The 24,539-nt window shown below is 38.6% G+C and overlaps 1 protein-coding gene across 4 annotated transcripts in view; it reads left to right on the top strand.

Moving 5' to 3' along the window:
- dacha (dachshund a) overlaps window positions 1-24,539 on the top strand; it is a 159,931-nt gene that overhangs the window by 87,454 nt on the left and 47,938 nt on the right. For all 4 annotated transcript variants that reach the window (XM_077196429.1, XM_077196415.1, XM_077196422.1 and 1 more), the window contains exon 3: window positions 19,144-19,275. In XM_077196429.1, coding sequence (XP_077052544.1) covers window positions 19,144-19,275 — 132 coding nt within the window. The remainder of the gene's footprint in view (window positions 1-19,143; window positions 19,276-24,539) is intronic.

Genomic DNA, 24,539 nt, shown 5'->3' with positions numbered 1-24,539 from the left:
TGTTTACACCTGCTATTAAGATGCGTGTTAGTCGATCGGATCACAAGTAGACGAGGGACACATTCCCGTTTACTCCTGGTGTTTTAATCCGTCTCTTTTGTCCATTTTCAACCTCTTCTGCCCTGATTTCTTTGAGGGGAGGGTCTATGGGCGGGTAAATGTTTGGGTTTTTCAGATCTTTTGATCTATTGGACAAAATAAACTTGGGCAATTTACATATGAACGCGACCGGAGACGACAGAAAAACATACGGAGAGCAGCAGCTTTGGTTTCTGCTCTGACAGCCAAAGCAAATCTTAATACCAGTTGTAAACAGGGCGTCAGACAAACACCCCAAATCCCTTAGTGGGCTGCTTTACAAAACTACAGTTTTGTAAAGCAATACAGTTTTGTACAGTTAATATCACAGGTTTTGCCCTTACTAGTGTCAGCTCCTGAGGGAAAGCCGCTATATTGTGCTCATGTCCACAACTAGGGTCTGTCTTTATAGTCCATAATAAGCACACTTGCCAGAGAAGTAGCTATTTCTATTGCTGTCGCAATGTTGTTTACTTACTATATAAATACAAGTAAAATCACTATATACAAATAAATATGATGGAGTAAAATCAGTTTTGTTATTAACTAATACTATTAAAAATGAATGCAACAAAATATAAATATAAAATAGTAATTAAATATAAATATTAGATATAACTTAAACGAAAAAAATTAACTACTGAAACCAACTAATAACTAAAATAAAATGTTTATGTTGTACTAAAAGTACTAAAATGACTAAACTAAAATAATAAAGCTACATACAATACTAAGAAAATTATTACTAAACTATAATTAAACAAATGAAAATATATAAATAAAATAATTTAAAATAATAATAAATACTATAAGGATATATGAGTAATACTAAAATATCACTGGTTAAAATGTGTGTGATATAAAGACAACACTTATAATTATTTATTCATTTTGATATCAATTGGTTGCTTTATCATTATTGTTATTATTATTGTTAGTAGTAGTTGTATTGTTGTTATTAATTATTATTAACAATAAAATAATATTTTACTCTATTTTCTCTTTACATGATCTAAACTTTTTTTTTTAACAGTTCTTTAGTCTCATTTTATATTTAATAAATGGCTGTTTAGACATTTCAATTTTAGATCCAATCGTCCAGCCTTTCCACTGGCTCATGTAAACACCCTAGACCCTCCGAGAGCCTTCCCATCATGCTGTTCAGCGCTGTTTGAGAGAGAGATAGTGAAGGCAGCTCAACAGGTGCAGTGAACTACAGTATCAGCATGTAAACCTCAGCCCTTTCCTTTCACCTTCCTACTTATCCCTCTTTCTGTCTCTCTCGCTCCCTTTTTCTCCGGCTTTCTCTGGCCACTGGAGTGGATCAGTCAAATTATCGAGTGGCAAAACTAATTCGGCGCTCGGGGGCCGGCAGAGCTGCCACTTCCCATCAGCCCCTCCGCCAGTCAGCGCCCAACTGTTTTCATTTGGGTCCTCTTGTTTCATTTATTATGGCTATTGGAGCTAATCCTACGAGCAAACCCCCGGCCGGCCCGCCTGTCACTATTGTTTCGGCTCTCGGATGCACCTTGCCTTCAGTGGGAGGGCTGATCCAGTACATGCTCCTGACGGAAGTGAGTGTTCTCAGATGGAGAGAGAAAGAGCGGGAAGGAGATCTCATCAATCATATTAAACTCATTTGGACAGACTCGAAACCCCCCACTTTCTCTGTCTCTGCCTCACACTTCTTAAAGATGCTCCATTGTTCCCTTTTTTATACTGTAGTCAAGCTGGAACTATCCAGTCTTAGAGGAAAAAAAATTGTATTTTATGGTTTAAGAGATTATACATTTAATATCTTATAAATTTACACATTTTTATTCAATATATGCATCAGAGTTATGCACATTTAGTAGGTAAATTCAAGCTAGTTATAATTTAATTACAACTTTAATATTTGTATTATATTTCATTACTTTAGTAAGTAATATTACTCTGTAAGACCGACACTGAGGCTGTGTCTGAAATCACTTACTCTCTTGAGTCGGTACTTATTTTGAAAAAGTAATTACTTCACAGCCACTAAAAAAGTATGTCCTATATAGTATGAGTGCGTGTAGTATGAATGTAATTTGGATGTACTACATTCGCCATGTTATCATTATCACGTGACCTACCAGCATCAGTTACGTCGCTTCACTGCCATTCACAAATCCTCTCCTGTGGCCTTATGGGATAGTAAAGTTTCCATCGTATGCACACTACAGAATCTCGCCACTTTTTGACTACTATTTTATGAGTACTGTGAATTCGGACATACTACTTTTGTCACATACTACTATTTAGTAGCTAGGAGGGAAGTATGCGATTTTGGATATAGCCTGAATGTTCAAGTGCAAAATCTGACAAGAAGAAAGTCTATATTTGCTCTCCATTTAATCTCATTAATGTTTAAGATGAACAGCTGAAATAGATCTCATTTGGTGTTTTTTACTGTTCTACAGAAATATAAAATCTGGATTTTTATTGTATTATTTTTTTATCAGACACATACCACTCTTAAAGGTGCAATGTGTAAAAATTTTGAGTATCTATTTACAGAAATGCAATACGACATCCATAACTATGTTTTCAGTGGTGTATAAAGAATTTACCACCGTGAGTAGTGACTTTTCCCTTGTCAGTGGTGTAAAATATGTAGTTGGATTGTTTCATGTAACTTAGTTCTTCTCCCTCGCTGTGTTATGGCTTTGCTATGTGGGGATTAATGTGCTGGTTACGTTCGTGAGACAGCTGATTAGTACTCTTATCATTGACCGTAAAACAGTAACGTTACAGGAATCACCAACCCGTCGATCGCGGTCGACAAGTCGATCTTGGAAGCATTTTAAGTCGATCGCGAAGAGTTTTCAAAATCAGAGAAACAAAGCCTATTGTGTGTAGTAAATGGTGTCTAGGGGATGCGGAGGCGCGCGCGCTGTTACAATCATGCCATTTTTGCCACGCGCACCTTTGGGCTCATGCGGACGCTTCGAGTTTAAACAAGGCTTTACGCTTTAACCAACTCAGCCACAGTAACAGCTCATATTTAGCCAGCTAAACTTTTACTTTCCTGTTAGAAAAAAAATATAGTTGCATAGTTTCATGTGGTTCTTCTCTTCTCCCTGTATTATGGGTTTGCTATGTGGGGGGAAATGTGCTGGTTACGTTGGTGAGACAATCAGCTGATTACTATTATTATATTATATATTAAGACCCTTGATCCTCACCTGACTATTGCTTTGTCAACTTTATCCATGGTGTGGTTTATATTGGACTGTGGTACAGAAACAGTGACAATGTTACACACTCTTGGCTTACTCTGGCTAGGCTATTCTCTGCTGTCTCAGACGACGATATGTTTGTCCCATGTTAGACACCGTAGCTTCTTCGAAAGGGAGGGGTGAGCAGTGGGCTGAGTAGCTCGCAGCCGAACCGCTAGATGTCGCTAAAAATCACACACTGCACCTTTAAAGGGTTTTATATTTTTTCCTATAGTTAAACAGTTTGTGTTTGTAAAATATCTACATCAAATTGATGTTATGTTTACACTGTAAAAAAAGTTTCTGCATTCAATTTAAGTAAAATCAACTTCCATTTCAACTTAAATTACATTAAACTGAGTGCAAAAAGATTACAGGTCCTTCTAAAAAAATTTGCATATTGTGATAAAGTTCATTATTTTCCATAATGTAATGATACAAATTAAACTTTCATATATTTTAGATTCATTGCACACCAACTGAAATATGTCAGGTCTTTTATTGTTTTAATACTGATGATTTTGGCATACAGCTCATGAAAACCCAAAATTCCTCAAAATCTCAAAAAATTAGCATATCATGAAAAGGGTCTCTAAACGAGCTATTAACCTAATCATCTGAATCAACTAATTAACTCTAAACACCTGCAAAAGATTCCTGAGGCTTTTAAAAACTCCCAGCCTGTTTCATTACTCAAAACCGCAATCATGGGTAAGACTGCCGACCTGACTGCTGTCCAGAAGGCCATCATTGACACCCTCAAGCAAGAGTGTAAGACATAGAAAGAAATTTCTGAACAAATAGGCTGTTCCCAGAGTGCTGTATCAACGCACCTCAGGGGAAAGTCTGTGGGAAGGAAAAAGTGTGGCAAAAAACGTTGCACAACGATAAGAGGTGACCGGACCCTGAGGAAGATTGTGGAGAAGGACCGATTCCAGACCTTGGGGGACCTGCGGAAGCAGTGGACTGAGTCTGGAGTAGAAACATCCAGAGCCACCTTGCACAGGCGTATGTAGGAAATGGGCTACAGGTGCCGCATTCCCCAGGTCAAGCCACTTTTGAACCAGAAACAGCGTCAGAAGCGCCTGACCTGGGCTACAGAGAAGCAGCACTGGACTGTTGCTCAGTGGTCCAAAGTACTTTTTTCAGATGAAAGCAAATTTTGCATGTCATTCGGAAATCAAGGTGCCAGAGTCTGGAGGAAGACTGGGGAGAAGGAAATGCCAAAATGCCTGAAGTCCAGTGTCAAGTACCCACAGTCAGTGATGGTCTGGGGTGCCATGTCAGCTGCTGGTGTTGGTCCACTGTGTTTTATCAAGGGCAGGGTCAATGCAGCTAGCTATCAGGAGATTTTGGAGAACTTCATGCTTCCATCTGCTGAAAAGCTTTATGGAGATGAAGATTTCATTTTTCAGCACGACCTGGCACCTGCTCACAGTGCCAAAACCACTGGTAAATGGTTTACTGACCATGGTATTACTGTGCTCAATTGGCCTGCCAACTCTCCTGACCTGAACCCCATAGAGAATCTGTGGGATATTGTGAAGAGAAAGTTGAGAGACGCAAGACCCAACACTCTGGATGAGCTTAAGGCCGCTATCGAAGCATCGTGGGCCTCCATAACACCTCAGCAGTGCCACAGGCTGATTGCCTCCATGCCACGCCGCATTGAAACAGTCATTTCTGCAAAAGGATTCCCGACCAAGTATTGAGTGCATAACTGAACATAATTATTTGAAGGTTGACTTTTTTTGTATTAAAAACACTTATTTTATTGGTCGGATGAAATATGCTAATTTTTTGAGATAGGAATTTCGTGTTTTCATGAGCTGTATGCCAAAATCATCAGTATTAAAACAATAAAAGACCTGAAATATTTCAGTTGGTGTGCAATGAATCTAAAATATATGAAAGTTTAATTTTTATCATTACATTATGGAATATAATGAACTTTATCACAATATGCACATTTTTTGAGAAGGACCTGTATAACTTACAAAAAAAGTTGAAAATAGCGTTTTTAATACCTTATTTTGATGAGTTAGAGCAATGTAAAAACACATGTTATAACTTATCATATCATAAATAAAAAAGCAAAGTATAAATTTGAAAAAAAAATGTAAAAAAATAATTGTATGAATTCTGAGATTAATTGATGTTGCGTGCGTGCATGCGTGTGTGTGTGTGTGCGTGCGGTCTTACCTATTCCCTATTGGAATTTCTTTGTTTATTATTTCATTTTTGAAGTTGTAAATTATTGAATTTGTAGTTGTAGACAAATTATTAAGAAATAATAAGTTAATGTTATTTTACAAGAAAATACAATTTCATTCTTTATACTTAACAAAAATATCTTACTTGATTTTTCTTTGTATTTGTTTGTTAAATTTACTAGCAATTGTGGGGTAGAACTTTATTTTACAGTCATGTTTCACATGTTTATACTGTATACTTATTGTAGTTATTATTAAATGGAAAATATGTTCTAGTCCTGAACCTACCCCTAAACCTAATCTTAAACCATGTACAGAAGTTACCTCATATTATTCAGTATTTTCTTGGGTAAGTACACTGAAAGTACATTGAAAGTGCACGCACTGTAAAACGCAACCGATTTCGTAGTGAAAATTGTTTCCGTTTTTTCTTTAAGTTACATTCTTATCCAGAAACAGAAAAATCCAGGAAACACTGAAGTTTGCCTCTTAGAGAGAGAGAGAGAGAGAGAGAGAGAGAGAGAGAGAGAGAGAGAGAGAGAGAGAGAGAGAGAGAGAGAGAGAGAGAGAGAGAGAGAGAGAGAGAGAGAGTAGGGGGAGAGAGAGAGAGGAGAAGAGATTGACTCTCTTCACCACGGGGCAACATTTAAAAAGAGGTTAAGGGTTTTGTGGAACACATAACACATGCTAGTCAAGGTAAACCGCTGTTTGTTGAAGCCTGGACTCTCTAGGTTTGCTGTCTTACAGGGAAATAAACGCCTGTGGGTCTGAAGAGAGAATTGGGTGGTCTGTCTTTAATGACCCAGCTTCAGTCTTCCTTTGAAATGTGAGGGAGGTCATACCCCTGCGCCTCTGCAATTAACCATGTTAACGAGGCTAAGCCATTAGCGCTAGCACCAAATTTGGGACGTTAAGCAAACAAGCACTTCACTGTTGTAAATTCATAGGTGTTGCATATTTATTTGTCTACACTGCACTAAATCACCCTAAAAGTTAGTACGAATAAATTTAGCTTTGAAAGCCTTTTTGTGTTTAGCGTAGCTATATTGTTTTCAACATAATAGCTTGAGGGTTAAAAACAAAACTGATACTAATAGTTTTCTCTAACTAAATTTACATTACAAATCTACATTTGCCATCACTTCCACATGAATGATACCTCAAATCATGTTGCTTGTGGAGAAGAGGTTCGCAATTACTATTCAAAGTGAACTTACTTGCGATTTTTCGCCTGGCAGATGAAAAAAAAACCCCACCATGTTCACAGTCACATATAGAGATCAGCATATCATGGAGACCTAGAGATCTTTTGACTTAACACCACCTTACAGTCACAAAGAAGTTGCGTCCCAAATTACGCACTATACACTATGCAGTTATACTATGCACTATGTGCTCAACTGTATGGTGTATGCCTGGGGATATTTTGTCATTCAACATTGGAGTCTGATAGCCCCTCCGACAGTTGAGCTCATGAGGTTTCTGACATTCCACACTTCGTTTTTTCGGTTAATTAAGTGCAAAAGCCAAGTACATTAAAGGGGTCATGAAGCAGATTTTTTTTAAATTAAATTATTTTTATATGTTTCTTGAGGTTCACTTGTAATGTTAAAAACAAAACCAAATATATATGTGGAACGTCATTGCATAGGAAACGGTATTTCAAAGTGTTTTGAAAACATTATCCATATAAAACCGTCATTTACAGACCAAGCACTGTGCAATCGTTTATTTACGGTTTTGTGATGCAGCCACAGTTGATACAGTGATCCAACACTGTTGGCTGCTTCATCTGTCAACAAAGTTTTTTTATGAACTCTCCACTACACTGTGCCTCCAAATCAATCTGCTGTCAAATGCTCTGAACAAACATATCCATGACGGCATTTAATATAAACCATCCGCGTGTTCCTAACGCTAGTATCCTTCTGAAGTCTCTACAGAAATGAGCTGTTTTACTGAACTTTCCTTTACGCTTCCATTTACTCTTCCATTTGTCCTGTTGTCGACAGACTCAAGCGCTCGTATACTTCAGAAAGTGAACGTGCATCTTTTGTATCCATCCAGTGTAGACAGTGTTTGTGATTATAATGGGTTGTATTTGCTTTTGACGCGACGGTACTCACATCCAGTGTAGGCTAGTGCCGTAAAGCTACCGAACGCCAGTGGGCGGGGCTTATGGTGCGGTGATGTAGAACTATTTGTCAATGTCTTGCTCTGGAGGCAGTCATATGCGAATGTATTTTCCCGTGTGACGTCACAAATCCCGCAATATCCAAACGAGACGTTTTTTTGTAGCTTGATTTAAGGAAATGCTTAGTTTATGAGGAGGACATTTAAGCTAAGAAACTTGGTACAAAGATCTCTTTATCAAGGTAGAATCTAGGCAAATTAGATTTTCCAACTCTTTGAATGAAATTCCACCTCAAATGTCCCCCCAAATTCAATTGGTTCTGCAAATGCAGCAAATAATAACACCCATTTTGTTTTCTTTCTTTTGCTTTGTTTGATGCCTACAGCTGCAACTTAACTAATCTAGATCAACAACAGTTTGAAGAGCGCACACACACACACACGCACACACACACACACACACACACACACACACTCGTATCAGGGAGGAAAAAGACACGCTAATATCACATTGGGTCCGAGGATGTTTTCAGGTATGATGCCCGAGGGTTTACAGCAGCTCAGTTTCACACTAATCAACACTATCTCTTTCTTCTACACATTTAAACAAGGTTTATCACTACACACCGCTGTATGCGCTTGAGGGCATTTTTTCTGCATCCACGTACTACGCGGTGCAATCCGTCTCATGAAGAATTAGACGTTTGAAGAGTGAAAGTAATAAATTAAATGATCAGGTTTTATGAACTAATAAACATAACCATAGTTTACATTACCACCGTTTACATTACCACACCTCCAGACTGCACTAAACCGATTTGTTTGAACAGGAGCAGGATGATTCAGGTGAACTTTGATCGTCATTATTAATATTAATACGAGGCGAAGCAGTCAGTTGTGAAAGGTGGACCTTGATTTTATTATTTTTTTGTGGAGTTTTATTGTATCCTTATCAAATGCTCTGCACAGATCACACAAGCATGGTTAATGTGAGGTCAATAAAAACGTGTAGATGTAGGACACTGCTCAAATGGAGTCACAAATTGCAGCTTTTAAATCTATTATTATTGTTCACATTGACTTTAACTTACATTTTTTACATATTAACACTTGGATGATTTAGCAGCTGCATGCTGAGGTAGAGAATGATGCATTTGGAGACAAAATAAATGGACCCTGTTAACTAACCCTGCGTTTTGCTGATCATACTTTTTTCTTTTTCTTTTTTTTTGACATGGACATCATTTTTTCATAATGTCCATAATATGAAAGCATAAACAATACCTAAAAGCACCAGTGTTCAATTTTAAAATTAATTTTACTTTAATCTTTTGTTCATTTTATGTTTTTTCTTCATTTTTATTAGTTTTTCTTCTAATATTACTGTTTAGGTTTTATATATTTTAATTTAAATATTCATTTATTAAGTTTTAGTTCAGATTTAGTTTTTATTATTTCCATTTAGTAATATTAGTGCTTCAACTTAAACTTATAACATTTCTTATTTATCTCATATTCATGTTATATTTTTATTTCAGCTTTATTTTGACATTTTTTGTTTTGTTTTTGTTTTAATATTCTTGAGAATAATAATCCAAATAACCAATGGTGTGTTCAGTGAATGTTTTTATATGTGCAAGTGCAATTGAGATTTGAGAGCTTTAGTGGAGGGAAGGATTTTTTTTAGCAAATAATGACTAATTTTGGACTGATCTTCTCACACAAAGCTATCGTATGACATCAGAAGACTTCCAGTAAAGTGCACAGAATCGCATGGACTACTTTTGTGGTGCTTTTTTGTCATTTTGGGAGCTTTAAAGTCTCGGTTCACATTTACTTTCATTATATGGAAAAGAGCGGCTTGGACATTCTGCAAAACATCTCCTTTTATGTTCTACAGAAAAAAAGAAAGGCATACAGGTTTGGAACAACTTGAGGGTGAGTAAGTGATGACAGAATTTATTTGCATGCATATTTCAGTCAATTATACTCAGCCATACTCTGAGAACGCCGTGAGGCATTTTAGACGGAGGGGATGGATGATGTGAGAAAAGAATGTATGTAGAGAGCGAAATTGAGGAGTATGTGAGCCAAAGACATAGCAGAGAGAGAGAAAGAGGAGGAAAAGTGCACTCCACTCACTTTCTGCCCAGTGAGCAGTGCCTTGTTACTCTTTGAACACTTGGCCCATTTATTTCTGCTAAGTCGTGAGATTCTGAGTCGGCCAGTGAAGACTCTAGTGGCTCTTTCCATGAAACATTAATGAGTTCCTGGGGTTAAAGGGATGCCTCGAAATCACTGCTGATTGCATCTTGTGCGTATATACAGTATAGGTGTGCGATTGCATGAATGTGTCCGTATGCGAGCATAACGGGCCGAAATTAATATACACCATTGATAGAAATACATAAAGGGGTGAGCAAAGGTGCGCGCGTACAGATAAATGCACACACTGCGCTCGGGTGTGATGCGTTTTAACATCCTGAGCTTTGTGCGCACACATTTCTCTCCATAGGCAGTCTGACTGCAGGACACAAGGTTATTAATCTACACTGCCTCTGCCACCCACAACCCCGCGCTCCTCCAGGGCGACTGTTGATGACACGTACAGATCACGACGCCCACGGGCCAATCACAGAGCTCATCCTCAGCGCTTCACAATCCTGCTGCAGTCGGCACTGCCCACTAGTGATGGGATTTATGGCTCTTTGAGGGGATCCGGATCTTGGCGATCCGTTCCTTACAAAGAGCCGTTCAAAAGAACGGCTCTTTTGGCTCTTTTTAAATATTTAATCAGTTTTAAGAAGCCAGCTTGAGGGCATCTCAGTTTATCCTGGAAATAATCACTGGGAGGAATGATGAGGTGAGATTTGTAGTCAAATAATTTAAACTCAGATATCACACACCAATATCTGAGTTTGAATTTTTCTGAAATATAGATTATTACCTCATTTGTCATGTGTGGACTATATACCGTAGGGTTGCACAACATCCCTCTGTTTAGAAAGTGACATCACTATTTCGGATTCACCTTTAGTACAAAGTGTGTGTATGTGTAAAGCTATGTTGACTTATGTTATTCATACAATACCTACTCACAAATAAACATAAAAAACAAAGCCGGCTGCAATGAATTTCTGTGCAAATCAGCTTTTACTACAAACAGTAACACTTCCACACAAGAACATTGTTATCACACAAGAACATTTTGATTTAAAAAAAAACGGCTCTTTTGGCTCTTTTTAAATATTTAGTCAGTTTTAAGAAGCCAGCTTGACGGCAGCGCGCACAACTCCGCTCCTACCCAATGACAAAGGCACGTAGGTTTTTTTTTCCATTGGAGTACTCACGTAAAGGATGGGCGCGCATGCACAACTACTATCATCATGCTGTTAGGCAGTAGTACCCCTGCGCTGGGTGCGCCCCTTCCCCTATAACTGAGGAGCTAATTTGTGTGCATCTGTGTGAAACACGCATAGGAAAAAAAGAACGACAGAAAGAACGGCTCCCCTCAAGCCGCGACTCGGCTCCCATCGTTCATGTTTATGAGCCGTTCAAAAGAATCGGTTCGTTCACGAACGTCACAACTCTACTGCCCACTCTACACACTCCACACACACTTCACATTCACACGTGTTTCTTCTCTAGAGTACAGAAAACACAACCAGGTGGAAAGACTGTGCATCTCTTACCAGATAGAGAGCTGCAGTTTAAGTTAAAGGTGAATTTATTCTTAGATGGAAATACTGTAAGAAGTTTATACTTCAGTTTGTTTTTTAATTCAGACTAATGCAAGTATGCATGTGTGTTTTACAGAGTGCTGGTGTGTTTGGGTTAGTGTTTGTTCTTTTCCTTCCTCCCTTCCCCAATTTTACACAAGACAAAACACTAAAACCAATACATATAATTAGCCTATACCTTGTATGATGGACATTTTTCAAATATATCAAATAATATATATTTTTTTATATTTTTTGTCATCAAAACACCTATAGTCTCAGGCTCATGATAAAGAAAAATGTTTCATTTAATTATTTAAAATTATTATTATACATTAATATTTTAGGCTTTTTTATATAAAAAAAAAAAGAAAGGATGTAGGGTTTTAAACTATATTACAAATTTAAATAACCTTTGTATATATGTTATATTATCTATCTATCTATCTATCTATCTATCTATCTATCTATCTATCTATCTATCTATCTATCTATCTATCTATCTATCTATCTATCTATCTATCTATCTATCTATCTAGTACAAAAAATGACCCTGAAAAATGCTTTTAAACAATGTTTTTTGAAAACACTGCTTGTACAGTCTCATGATTGAATGGTTAGGTATAGGGTCAAGACTAGGTTTGATCAGAAATATGGTTCCAGGAACAACACAAGATAATGATCTGGAACATATCTTAGCAAAGTAAGAATACTTCAGATTAAGTCAGATTTAGTCCCTATAGTTGTATGTACCCACAAATAACTCTCCACGTAGAAATGCTGATCTGTTATCAGCTGCATGAATGCAGTGAATTATATATGAAACACTGCAAAACTGACATCAGATCAGCACGAATCGGGACTTCACTATTAGTGAGTAACTTTTAGGTCCGTAACTTTTAGCGCGTGATAGAAGTACGCAAGTTGTGAGACTTTGACCTGGAAACTAGATGTGGGCCTTGCACAAATAATATAAACAAATAAATAAATATAGAAGCGATTACTACAGCAGGGAGTTAATTAAAGGCTTATTTCAGTTTGATAGGAGAATAATGTGCTGTAATTTTACCTTGATGCAATCTAAAACTGCAAGCTGCCACTGCCTCACTGGATAATTAACACCTGAGTGGCCACTAGGACCTCAGCATCTATTAATGCCAAAAAACACACACAATACTACAATTAAAGGCACTGTTGTAGACATTAAACTGGGTTGGTATATAGCGGGTGGTAAATTGGTCCGCTTTTACCTTTAATTGCCTCAGAAATTACGAGGAGGGATTATATTAATGTTTTTAAACGTAATGTAGAGGAAATGAGGAGTGCTGAGGCATAATGTTATGGCCCAATTTGTCTGTTTCGTTGGCACTTTAATGCCGAACAGAAAAAAAGGCTCCTTGCGTCTTGGACTCCATCTCTCTGAGCATCCAGAGGTCAAATTAATATATAAATAATCTTGTAATGTCTGTGGCGTATTGCTGATACACACAAAGACTAAATTAGACATCTCTGTCCTGTATTTCATGTCAGATCTGAATAACATCCGTGTCCCACTTCGCATACTAGATTAGAAGTGTATCCCAAATCATAGCAGTTGAAAATATGATTTGAACCTTAGCAAAGTAAAATGGTATTAAAATGGTTAAAATATATATGTATACATCATACCGTACATCGGTCTAATCTAAGATACATCGGTCTAATCTTTTATTTGATCAATACAGGAAAAATATTATTACATTTTAAAAGAACTGTTTTCTATTTGAATATGTTTTAAAGTAGAATTAATTCCTGTGATCAAAGCTGAATATTCAGCATCATTACTCCAGTCTTCAGTGTCACATGATCCTTCAGAAATCATTCTAATATGCTGATTTGCTGCTCAAGAAACATTTGAAATCAGTTATGCTGCTTAATAGGTTTGTGGAAGCTGTGATACATTTTTTTTTAGGATTCTTGAAGTATTATTAAAAGGAAAAACACTTACTGACCCCAAACGTAAAACCGACAGTGGGTGTGTGTGTATATATTGTTATATATTAAAAAAAAAACGTTTAAGTACTTCTACTATTTTAACTAATATTTGCTTTATGTATTATGTGCATTTTCAAACCAAAGAATTTCCTTAGAAAATAAAGTGAAGTGAAGTTTGATATTACATTTACAGCTGATGTATCTGTGTAAAGTGTTTCTTCGAGGCTTTCAGTGCAGACGGCCTCAAGCTTTTGTGATGCGTCATTGGTCGGTTCCATGGTGTTACATTAAATCTTTCTTTCTGTTCCTTCCTTTGTCCACAACACTCCTCTACCCATCCTCTGGGTATGGCCGTCAATGCCCTCATTCCCACGCTGTGTGTGTGTGTGTGTGTGTGTGTGTGTGGTTGTGTCATCTTTTCTCTGCTCCAATAATGGCAGAACTCCACATCAGCATCTGCCTTCATTAAAAGTAATTACAGTGTTGCTCATACTGGGCTCACTCGCAGACAGAGTGTTTCGGCCCACTTGAGCTGACTCAGGATCAGGGAGACCCCTCGACTGTTCACTGGTCAATAAAAAAGAACGAGCACAGTTATAAAGCTCAAAATAAACTTTGTTGTTTGTTGCTTGTTGCTTATCGCTGTACGACTGTATAAGACACAGTCTTGGTGAACGATTGAGACCAATCCAAATCAATAAATCACAGACTTTGTTTATTTAAAGAATCACCTCAATAGTGTTTGCAAATCAGACTACACTACTTAGGTCAGTGCCAGCGCTAGTGTTTTACTATGGCCATGTTTGTTCACACAGCAACAGAACCTGTCCTTATCAGTCCTGTATTTGAGTCCTTAATACACTAACGTTCACACAGTTAAGTTATTTACGAGAGTGACAATCGCATTCTACAACCGAACTCGCACCCATACATTTTTAGGACTCACAACCGCATTCCCTGTGTGAACGAAACCTGACTGGACAACTGGTCGTCTGTCACATCATACAGTGCGAGAGACGCTGCGCTGCACAGATGCGTGTCTACCGTGTGTTTTCATGTTTGGTTTCAGTAATTTACAGCGATGGAGATGTGAGCTGTGTGTCATCTAAAGGTTTTAGATCCAGTTTACACACGACTCAAATACTCCGATATAAAAAGCTGCTGTCGGTTAACGAAGATTTGACGGATGAACTCGCGGCTCGATTGGATTGTCGTGTCAAAAGTGATGAGGCTTTTCAGTGTTATGGGTGTCGCCATCTTTGATATCACTTTGGTCACTGTCGCTTTGGTTTACTGATAAGAGAAAAAACAGGCTTGACTCCCGTTGCACATTCATACTTGACAGTATTTGAGACGCTACTGTAAGTTGCTCTTTGAACGGGACATTTTGAGACTCACACTTGTGTAAATGCAGTTGTCAATCCCAAAACTGACAGTGTGAACGTAGCCTGTGTTCTATTAACAAAATACAGTGTCAGTAGTCATTTATGTCTGGTATTTTTTTATTTTTTTTATAAACTAGCTTTTTAGCTTTTTCTTTGAAATGACTCTAAACTGACTTCATATATAAATTGATAGTTTAGGTTCATTTGAGCTGTTTGTATCCAACAAAAACACTAGGGGTTTACTGTTGATTCACAAAAATGGAGCAAAAATTCTGACGTTCCCGAATCGCTAATAGAATAGAAATTCAAAAGTTATTTATGTCTGTTTTTTTTTAAATATCTGGTATATTTGTATTACCGTGCAGGTGATTTTTGAAATAAAAATCGGGTATATTTTTAAAAACAGATTCCCAAACCCTAGTTTTTTTAGACGCACCTTCTGGTGCTTTAAAATCCAGACCAAGACTTGATTCGAATGATTGGAAACTGTCAATAATTTGAGCCGTTCGGATCCAACAAAAACAGCCTCATTTTGGAAGTAAACTCTGGTTGGTGGAAACTAATACACAACCTAGATTTAGTTGTACCAGTCCGCCAGTGGGTCACACACAAACAGTGGGGTCATGAGGCGGAAATCTCAGCATTCATTTTGTCTTTTATTTACAACTTCCATTTCGCCCCATTTCCCTCTCTCTTTCTCACCGTTGAGCGCTGAAAAGCAGCAGAGTCCGGTTTCGCCCGCCGGCCATATGCCTTTGTCAGGCGTTCATCTCATCCCTTGTTCCGCCGTTCGGAAATTCCAAAGGTGAATTAAATACAGTATGCCGCCCCCATCTCTCTCTGCCCTCCCTTCTTCTGGCTTTTTGTCCTTTCTCGGTTTACTGTTCAACGTGAAATCGGACAGTAATATTTACTCTACAGTGAATCAAAGGAGATGCTCAGCCTGTCCCCCCCCCCCCCCCCCCCCGTCTTGTGCACAAATCTGATACTTTTCCCCAAGACACTCTGTCAAAGCAAAGAAAAGACACTGTTCCTTTCCTTTTTTATCCATGTTTCATCTGAAAAGGAGAAATGCAAAATGTAATAATGCGTCCGGTTGCATGGAGCGGGGGGAGTGCTTGACTGACCCTCTTTGTGGAAAACATGATCTCTCTGGGCTTGTTCTCACAGGCAATTGTGTTGTTTGGTCTCTATTTCTATCTCTTCCTGCTTTATTCTTTTTTCTGCTCTATTCGCCTTTGTATGCTCACAGACATACAATCACAGGAGCCATTCGTATGTGAGGATCATTGTAAGTGGAATTGGGTTGTACAAGCCTGTTTGGTTGGGGAAGTTTTGTTGGGATAATAATAAATAACACTATTTATTTAATTTCCACTGTACATTTGCACAATAGTTTTGTTACAACTCTTTTGTTAATTTGATATATTGATAATTTCGTCTTGAACAAGCTGTTTGTTAAATTTTATTTCTCTAGCTCAAGTGTATGTACATTAGTTTCACATTCTATTATTGTGTCATTTGAAGTGAATTCTGCCTTTAACACGCAAACTATTTCAAAACGGATAGTGGCAACCCTGGCTTTTGATTGGTCAACACAACGTTCCAAACATGGTAAAACACACAATTTAGCAAAAGCCTTGAAATGAAGCACCTGTGTATATCATTGCACAGCCTGCACAACACCCATTGACTACTGTGAAACTATATCTTCTAGCAGAAGAAATTAATTTAATAGAACATTTTAGTTTACAAAATTGGATCTGTTTTTATTTTAAACTTTTTTATAAAGAATGTATAAAAGCAAAAAGGCATTCGAATCTGAGCTCGAAACCATATATTTCTCATCTAAAGACATTACAGCCTATGAATGAACCAAAAAATAAGGAACATGGACATTCCTGATATTTGCTGACCTGTAACAGAATCCAAGGCCGCAATCTCAGGTGCTAGTACCCCCATGTCTTTTACCTGGGTCTTTAAGGTTTCATTACCGCGGTAAAGACCGAGAGCCTCTCAACAATGAAAAGGATCCATTGATGTAACGCTCACTGACTCTGAGATCAAAAGAAACTCCGTTGGATCAATTTTTTCCTTCGCTTTGGAATCTACCTTTTCTCATACCAGTCTTTAATTAAATGGGACATTGTTGTCTAGGTATGAAAAAGGGCCAATTCAGGCACGTCATCGCAAAGGAATCCAGACCGGCCCGTACCTGACCCCCCCCCAACCCCCCCCCTTAAGACTACAAAAGCCCCCGTCCACCATGCCGGCTCACCTCCTCACTTCCAAACCAGGTGAACCATTAGCGACCGAGATGGACCTGTCAGATGTTGAGAACGAGGGAGTATTGGGCGAGGAAAGGAGGATAGATGTGTTCTCCCCTCCTCGGGACGTGCCCGAGCGCCCTCATTCATGCGGCAGGGGGGGTGATACCTTGAGTGTTTGAAGCAGAGAGACTTGTAGATCTGAAGGGCCAAATGAAAGGCAAACAATAAGCAATCTGTTTGTCCACCCCTGCAAAACGGCACTCGCCTTTCATCCGCCGGCTCCCATTTCCGCGGGTCGCGACTTTCCTCAAACATCAATTACTGTTACGTACGCCGTTTGATCTCGGGGCTTCTCCTTGACATAGTATCGGGAGGCAGACTTATAGTGTGCTAAGACAATGCACCAATTGTGAGTGCTTTCCCCCCTTTCTTTAGTTTTCTACTCTTTATATGTTTAGTTTGCACTATTTATTTGGACCTCACAGGAAATTATCTAATGCCTCTCAACTTTTGCTTATCCAAGAAAAAAGGGCCCTTTTACAAAATGTTTGCTTGATTCGTCTGTAATCTGTCACCACATGCAGTGCTCTGCTATAATAAGATATTTAAAATGCTGTCGTTCTAAAACTTGTACATATTCATTATGTTTTGGCTAATTTTATTATGCCAACAGTTAATATTATGGTGTATTTAACTCTTAAATATTTAAATAAACTATAAAATGTACACAAACATTTTGTTTCTTACTCAAAAGATTTCAACTTTTTATTGTATGGATTACGGTGTAAAAGTGTGGGGTCTGTAAGATAATTTTTAAAATAAATTAACTTTTATTCAGCGCACATTACAAGGGCGAGCAATACATTCATCAAAAGTGACAGTATATTAACTATTATATTTTTTATATTTGTCATAAAGGACAATGGTGTTTTTTTAATATAATGCTAATAATAATAATGAATTAATATGTCGTCTTCAAAAATGAACTGAGAATTGTTTAAATCCACAAAGCTGTATCGCTTAAAGTAGGCAACAAAAAGGAATTTATAAAAGATGAATCAAGCATACTGATTTTTTAAATATTTTTTTCTTTTATTAACTTTATTGTAGACATGCCTGGCTGCTAAAAAGATGCTTGTCTTCTAGTTTTTTGTTTAAATGCATGCCAGATTCATTTATCTCTCTCCAACCCAAGTCCAGCATATCCACAACTTGTATTTTTCAAAGTATGACTAATTTGCCAGTTTATTTGGCTTGCCGGCTGTCGTAGAAAGCAAAACCAGTCGTGCCGTTGTTCATTTTCACCCGTAAGAGCTCATCAGGGGAGCGCACGGCCCTCTGGGGAGCAGAAGTTCCCCGTGCTTCCGAATCCATGCAGAGCGTTTTAAACAGAGGATAAAGGAATTTTCTTCGGCCTTCTTTTCTGCGCTAGTTCACGTATTCCGTTGGAGGCTACATTTTTAATGAATTAGATCAAGGTGACATCCATTGTCTGAACCTGGGGAAAAAGACACAGGACGTGGGCCATCACTTCCTCCCAACCTGATTTGTGGGGAAATTTCGAGAGCGGAGTGCGAGAAGGCATCACATCGTCACTTAATGAATTACTTAATGTGTCCCTCCGTTGTTTAATTGAATTAATTAGGGGCCTAATTGGGCTGAGTGATGATGGCTTCCAGGGCTGAGGAGCCCTTGATGAGCCCAGGGTACAGTTCTGGAAGTGTGTGTGAGACAGTGAGTAACACTGGGAAATCCTCGTGGGACACACACACACACACACACTAGCACAGGACCACGAGCACAAGGCCTTCTGGGAGTAGATCCCTCCCTCCTCTTCCAGAGGGCAGTCACCACCAGTACTGATTAGAGATGTGCAAAACTACAGATTTTCAGTATGGATGTGCTTTATCAACGTTTATTAACACACTGAGGAAGTAAATGGAGCTTCTCTTAGATGAAATCTGGGCACATGAGATGCGTTTGAGATGCATGTAAATACCAAGTGAACAGCGATTTGTGTAGGCTGTTTGTTTGAGATTGGATCTCCCGAGACGGATGTTAGTATCAGGTGTAAAGTATGTTACCAGGTACACTTACCCTGTGTGTGTGTGTCTTTGTGTGCTCAACAGGATTGACAGCGGCAGCAATGGCTGAAGCAATGAAACTCCAGAAAATGAAACTGATGGCCATGAACAACATTCACGGAGCAGGAAGCCAGAACGGTACAGAGTCCGAGAACGAGGAGCTGAACTCCAGTGCAGGTAGATACGTCATACTTCAAAGGTTTACTAACTTTTATTAATTAAAGACACATTAAATTGATCAAAAGTGACAGTAAAGACATTTATAATTTGACAAAACATATCTAATTCGAATAAATACTGTTTTTAAAAAAAATTTTTTTACTTCCCATCAAACAGTCCTGAACATAATGCAACACTGTTTCCACAAAAACTTTAAGCAACACAACTGTTTTCAACATTAAAATATAATAATAAAGAAATTTTTCTTGAGCAGCAAATCAGAATATTTGAATGATGACACTGAAGACTGGAGTAATGATGCTGAAAATTCAGCTTTGATCACAGGAATAAATTACATTTAAAATGTAAATATAAATAGAAAACAGTTGTTTCACCCTTTTAAATAAATGCAGCTAAAAACAAAGTGTGTGCAAAAAAATTATATATAGTTATTATTGATTATTTATGATCGATAATTTTAATGGATTTAAAAAAAATAATAAAACCAACTAAAATAATGGAATTATTATACAGCAGAACTCATTTCTGATGTGCAGACGTACAAAGCCATTAGCTTTGACCAGTTTATGACTCACTAGCTTGTAATCACTTACCAGCGCAGGCCATAGATATTCACAAAATGAAAATAAAGAGCACTGTTAGGATGCGTTCAACAATCTAATCACTTCAACACACGCACGCACACAGGCACGTGACCTTAGGTAATGGGTTCTTGCCCACGCAAGCCTCTCCTTTCTGCTGAGCTTTATTGAGGCTAATGACGTCTTTAATGTTCCCCACCTGACTGTGCATTTAGATTGTGATGTTACCATCACCGCGCACACACAGAGTAAAATGTCATTCTTTATTATCACAGTCAACAACTGCGAGCACAGACACAAACGCCAGCCGTTGTTATTGCCAAGACTAATAACGCTTACAAACACACACACACACACACACACAAACATGAACAGAAACACAGTGCGTGTGTGTGAATATGTAGAGGGAGATATTAATACCAGCAATTCACTCGTCATATCAGTTTGCAAAGGTTTTAAAGTTGTGTTCAAACACAATACTACACATTCTTACCATATAAACTCTTCTGGTGTTTTTTACAGGGCCTAAAATTAACAAGAGTAAAAATCGCTGTTGACCGGTGATATTTTCTATGAATTCTAACAATGCAATATTGTGAAAACATCGACGTGAACGAGGGTCTTAACAGTTGCCGGGCCAGTGATGCATCGTCACGAAAGTTTAAGCCTTGCCAATTTAAACATGCAAGCGCAAGAAGACGTGAAAGGGAACTCGCTTCGTTTCTCGCGCACGTTTTCTGTGCACAAACATCCGAGGTGCTCGCCCAGAAAGCTGCGCTCAGACAGCACTCGATACTGAATTGAGCTCTTTCACATTGTCTTGCACTAGAAAGAACAAATTCACACGCATTATTCTAGTAAACATAGTCGGTTATGTCTTAAGTGAACGTAAATAGTTGAGAAAGAATACACGTGTACAGTATCAGCAGCCTGTATTGGATGCGAGCAGCTCTTAAAGTGACAGCAGCCTAATAATCCTGCTGCTGTCTGTGTTAATGTTAATCAAACGACAAAGCGAAAATCACTCACTGCTCTTGTCTGAACAACCTTTTTTAACTTTATTAAGGATTAATCTATGGTTAATTTATACAGTGACGACTATGCAGTGATTATTTTACATTTGATAAAAAAAACTGAAGTCACCGGCCATTGGCAAAAAGTTATATTTAAGTCCTCATTAAAAATCACAGCCAATCAGAACACTTTGTAATATACAGTTAGATTTGGTCCAATTACATTTAGCTGTAGGTGGGACTATCCAGTGTAAGCAACCAACGAAATGTTTTAGGACTGTTTACAGAGTTTTAATGTAGTTGAAGTAATGTTAAAATCAATTGATGTGCAATCACAAGTGTTACCGCCATCGGCTCTGTTACATTGGTTTCAGATGTGGCTCATCTAGTCAGAATCAGGGAACTATGGCTTAACAAAAAGCTGTTCCTACTGTAGATCAGATCACTTGGGACTGAATACAAATCATCTTTGAATTCGGTCCATGCGTACAGCAGCGTGTGGAGAGAAACAGAGTGTGTGTAGTGACAGAAAGATGATGGCGCGAGAATAAAGAGCAGGAGAGAGGAAGAAGAACCAGTGCCAGGGGTGGAGAGAACACGTCTGTCTCGCACTCAATCACACATCCTCTAATGTACTCTGGCTGCCGATAGAGCTAATGTTGATGATGAGAGAGATAGAGAGAACTGCATCAATGGAAGCTGAGAATCACACAGAGTCAAATTTCACTCGTGTTTGCGGATGTCAGCGTGCTGAGTGAACAACAGTCCCGGGCCGTGAAACACAGTAAGCACAGACCCAGCACTATAGGCGTTTGTTTGTGTGGTGTCAGATCTGATAAGGTTGACACTTCAGGGCTAGATTAACTCTTTCTGATGGATTTTTGATTTTTTTTTTTCCAATCAGGGTGAATTACCATTTGCAACAATTTTTTTTCTTCCATAATGTCATGTATTTAAGAACAAAACAAAATAGTTATTCAGCAAAAAAAAAAGGTTTGTACCTGAATAACTATTTAACTGTCAGTTAACATGATGTAAAGTCGCCATTTCTCCAACAAACAACAAATGACAGACTAGAAATCATTCATTTCCAATGGAGAGTTTTATGGGAGCTGCGTGAAGTAATGATCCAATTTGAGCTTTGGATTCAATAAAAAAAATATTTGAACTTTTGCGGCTAAACCATGTGCGATCGCCCAATCTGATGTGATGTATTCCTATCCAAATGAATTTGAAGCGAGAATTACCAATATTTTTGCACTAAACGTTATTCTTTAAACAACATTTCTGTTAATTGGGCAGTTGCAAATAATTATGTCTAAAATTATTATTTTTATAATTATTGCACAATTATTTACATTGGTTAGCTTTAGAAAACCTGATGTATATGTGAATATTGGAGATGGTGGAATGGTGGCTTAAAGGACAATTAGTTTATTTTTTATTTTTGACGTTACTTGAATACAGTATAGAGTTAAAAGGAAGCAATGAGTTAGAGAAAGTGTGGACCAAATTGGAAAGGACCAAAAGTTGGGACTGGAACTCAGGTCACCTGAACTGCGACTGCTCCTGGTGTGTGTCTGTGTGTGTGTGTATGTGTGTGTGTGTGTGTGTGTGTGTGTGTGTGTGTGTGTGTGTGTGTGTGTGTGTGTGTGTGTGTGTGTGTCAGTTTGTCCCTGTCCATGGTTTGCAGTGTGTGTGTGTGTGTGTCTTCACTAATCACTGCTCCTAATGTGTGTGCTCTAACTTGGATGGGTTAAATGCAGAGGACAAATTCCGAGTATGGGTTACCATACTTGGCCTTCACGTGTCACTTTCACTTTTCACTGAAACTTAACCACGCTACGAGGCTACCAACTCCAACTGCTGAACATCCATTTTGTCAACTTTATAGAGTACTAGCATAAATGTGACCTTTAAGCTCACGGACATTCATTAAAAGCCACACAATTCTAGCACAAGGTCTTTAATGAACAAATATGCAAAAGACAGAACATTGTTAATGACAGGCGTTTGAACAAATGAGGGGGCAGATTCCGTTAATGTTATTTTTAATTGGATTCTCCAAGCCAAAGCTGTGGACTTCTTAGGAACTTTGAGGAACCAGAGAGACATTTGAGAGAGAGTTTTGGACCAGACTTTTAAAGTCTTCAAAAGCAAGCCATACCACCCAAGTTACACTGGATTGGTCATTGGTGTGCATGGTTTGCAGTTGAGAGGCGGTGAAGGGGGGGGGGGGGTGTCTTGGAATCAGATCTAGCTTCCTTGAATCCCTGATGTTAAACAAACACCCTCTGAAGTCGTCCGACAACTTTAACCTCTCTCTCTTTTTGCCTCACTCTCTCTTGTGCGCCGCCAAGACGCTGCTTGCTCGGGTACAGCTACAAAGTCCCGATGGCGCTTTTTCCTGTTCCTTTTTTGTTTCTTTACATTCCCGCAAGATGTGTTTTTGGTCCCCGCCACTCTCGATTTTGGTGGTGAGCCTTTTGCTTTTTTTTGAAGGAGAACTTCAAAGGGGAAACGGCTAATCTGTGCTTTTCCTCCACTGTGTGGATCGTGCCACAAAAAGCCTGAGCTATCTGCAGCAGGCAGTCAGCACAGATAGGCTTGATTTCAATCTCGCTCCTCACTCTGTCCGCTCAAACGTTAACCTCCCCCTTGCTGCCAGAGCGCGCGAAATAAAGAGCATTGAATCAAAAAGCAAAACAACTCGTGACAACAATGTCTTTGACAGGGGCCAAAGAGATTTGATGAAGTATTTGGCATGGAAAAACACAGTCTGCCTCCCCCCCGAGTTTATCCAGTTGCACAAAGCGCACCGGAGTTTGTTCAGCGACTCGCAGTCGGTGTGCAGTTTTGGTTGCGGAGTGTGTTAGGCAGAAAACAATTTTGCGCTAATACGGTTGCAGCAGCTCTAGAAGGTGAAGTGAGTTAATGGGGAATCCGGTGAAATTGTGTCTTTAAATATAAATACAGCTCTGAAAACCTCTGTTAACAAGAAGAAAGAGGGCGAGAGAGAGGGGAAAAAAGGAAAAGGAGTAACATGTGTTTCTTGTCGGAACGGCAGTAGAATAATTGGCGAACGAAAAGGGACTCATTGGTCTAATGGAGAACTGTCAGGGGGAATCACTGTCACAGATGACATCAGGAAAGAACTGATATATTTTTTTGTGGAGCGACTGACAAGTTAAAAGAGAAATCCCATGCATTATTTAAACGGGCTCGGGAATCTGTCAGCCATGTGATTTGCCGCGTTAGCAAAAAACGAGAGAGAGAGAGAGAGAGAGAGAGAGAGAGAGAGAGAGAGAGAGAGAGAGAGAGAGAGAGAGAGAGAGAGAGAGAGAGAGAGAGAGAGAGAGAGAGAGAGAGTGCGGGTCTCAGAGTTGTGTATGTTGCAAATCCCTAACTACCAAAGTGGTCAGCACTTTTATTTCTTCTTTTCTTTGTCTCTCACCTATCCTTTTATTTTGCCATCACACTTTTTTTGCGCATCACAAGAGCTTTTCTGTCATCAGAGAGCAACTGTCACTCTTATTAAATCAGACTGTATTGTCCTAGTGTTGCCACTGAAGACCGACTCACTCGCTCATCTCTTTTTCTCACTCGTACCTTCATGTAGCACTTGCTAAATTCACTGTCCTTTCCGACATGTCCCGAACAAGAGTAA

This window comes from Siphateles boraxobius, unplaced genomic scaffold, assembly GCF_051911475.1.
Source record: "Siphateles boraxobius isolate OS27281-9 unplaced genomic scaffold, OSU_SipBor_1 11, whole genome shotgun sequence".
Taxonomy (NCBI): Eukaryota; Metazoa; Chordata; class Actinopteri; order Cypriniformes; family Leuciscidae; genus Siphateles; species Siphateles boraxobius.
Note: the sequence above shows the minus strand (reverse complement) of the source record. Positions and strands in the feature narration are given on the sequence as shown.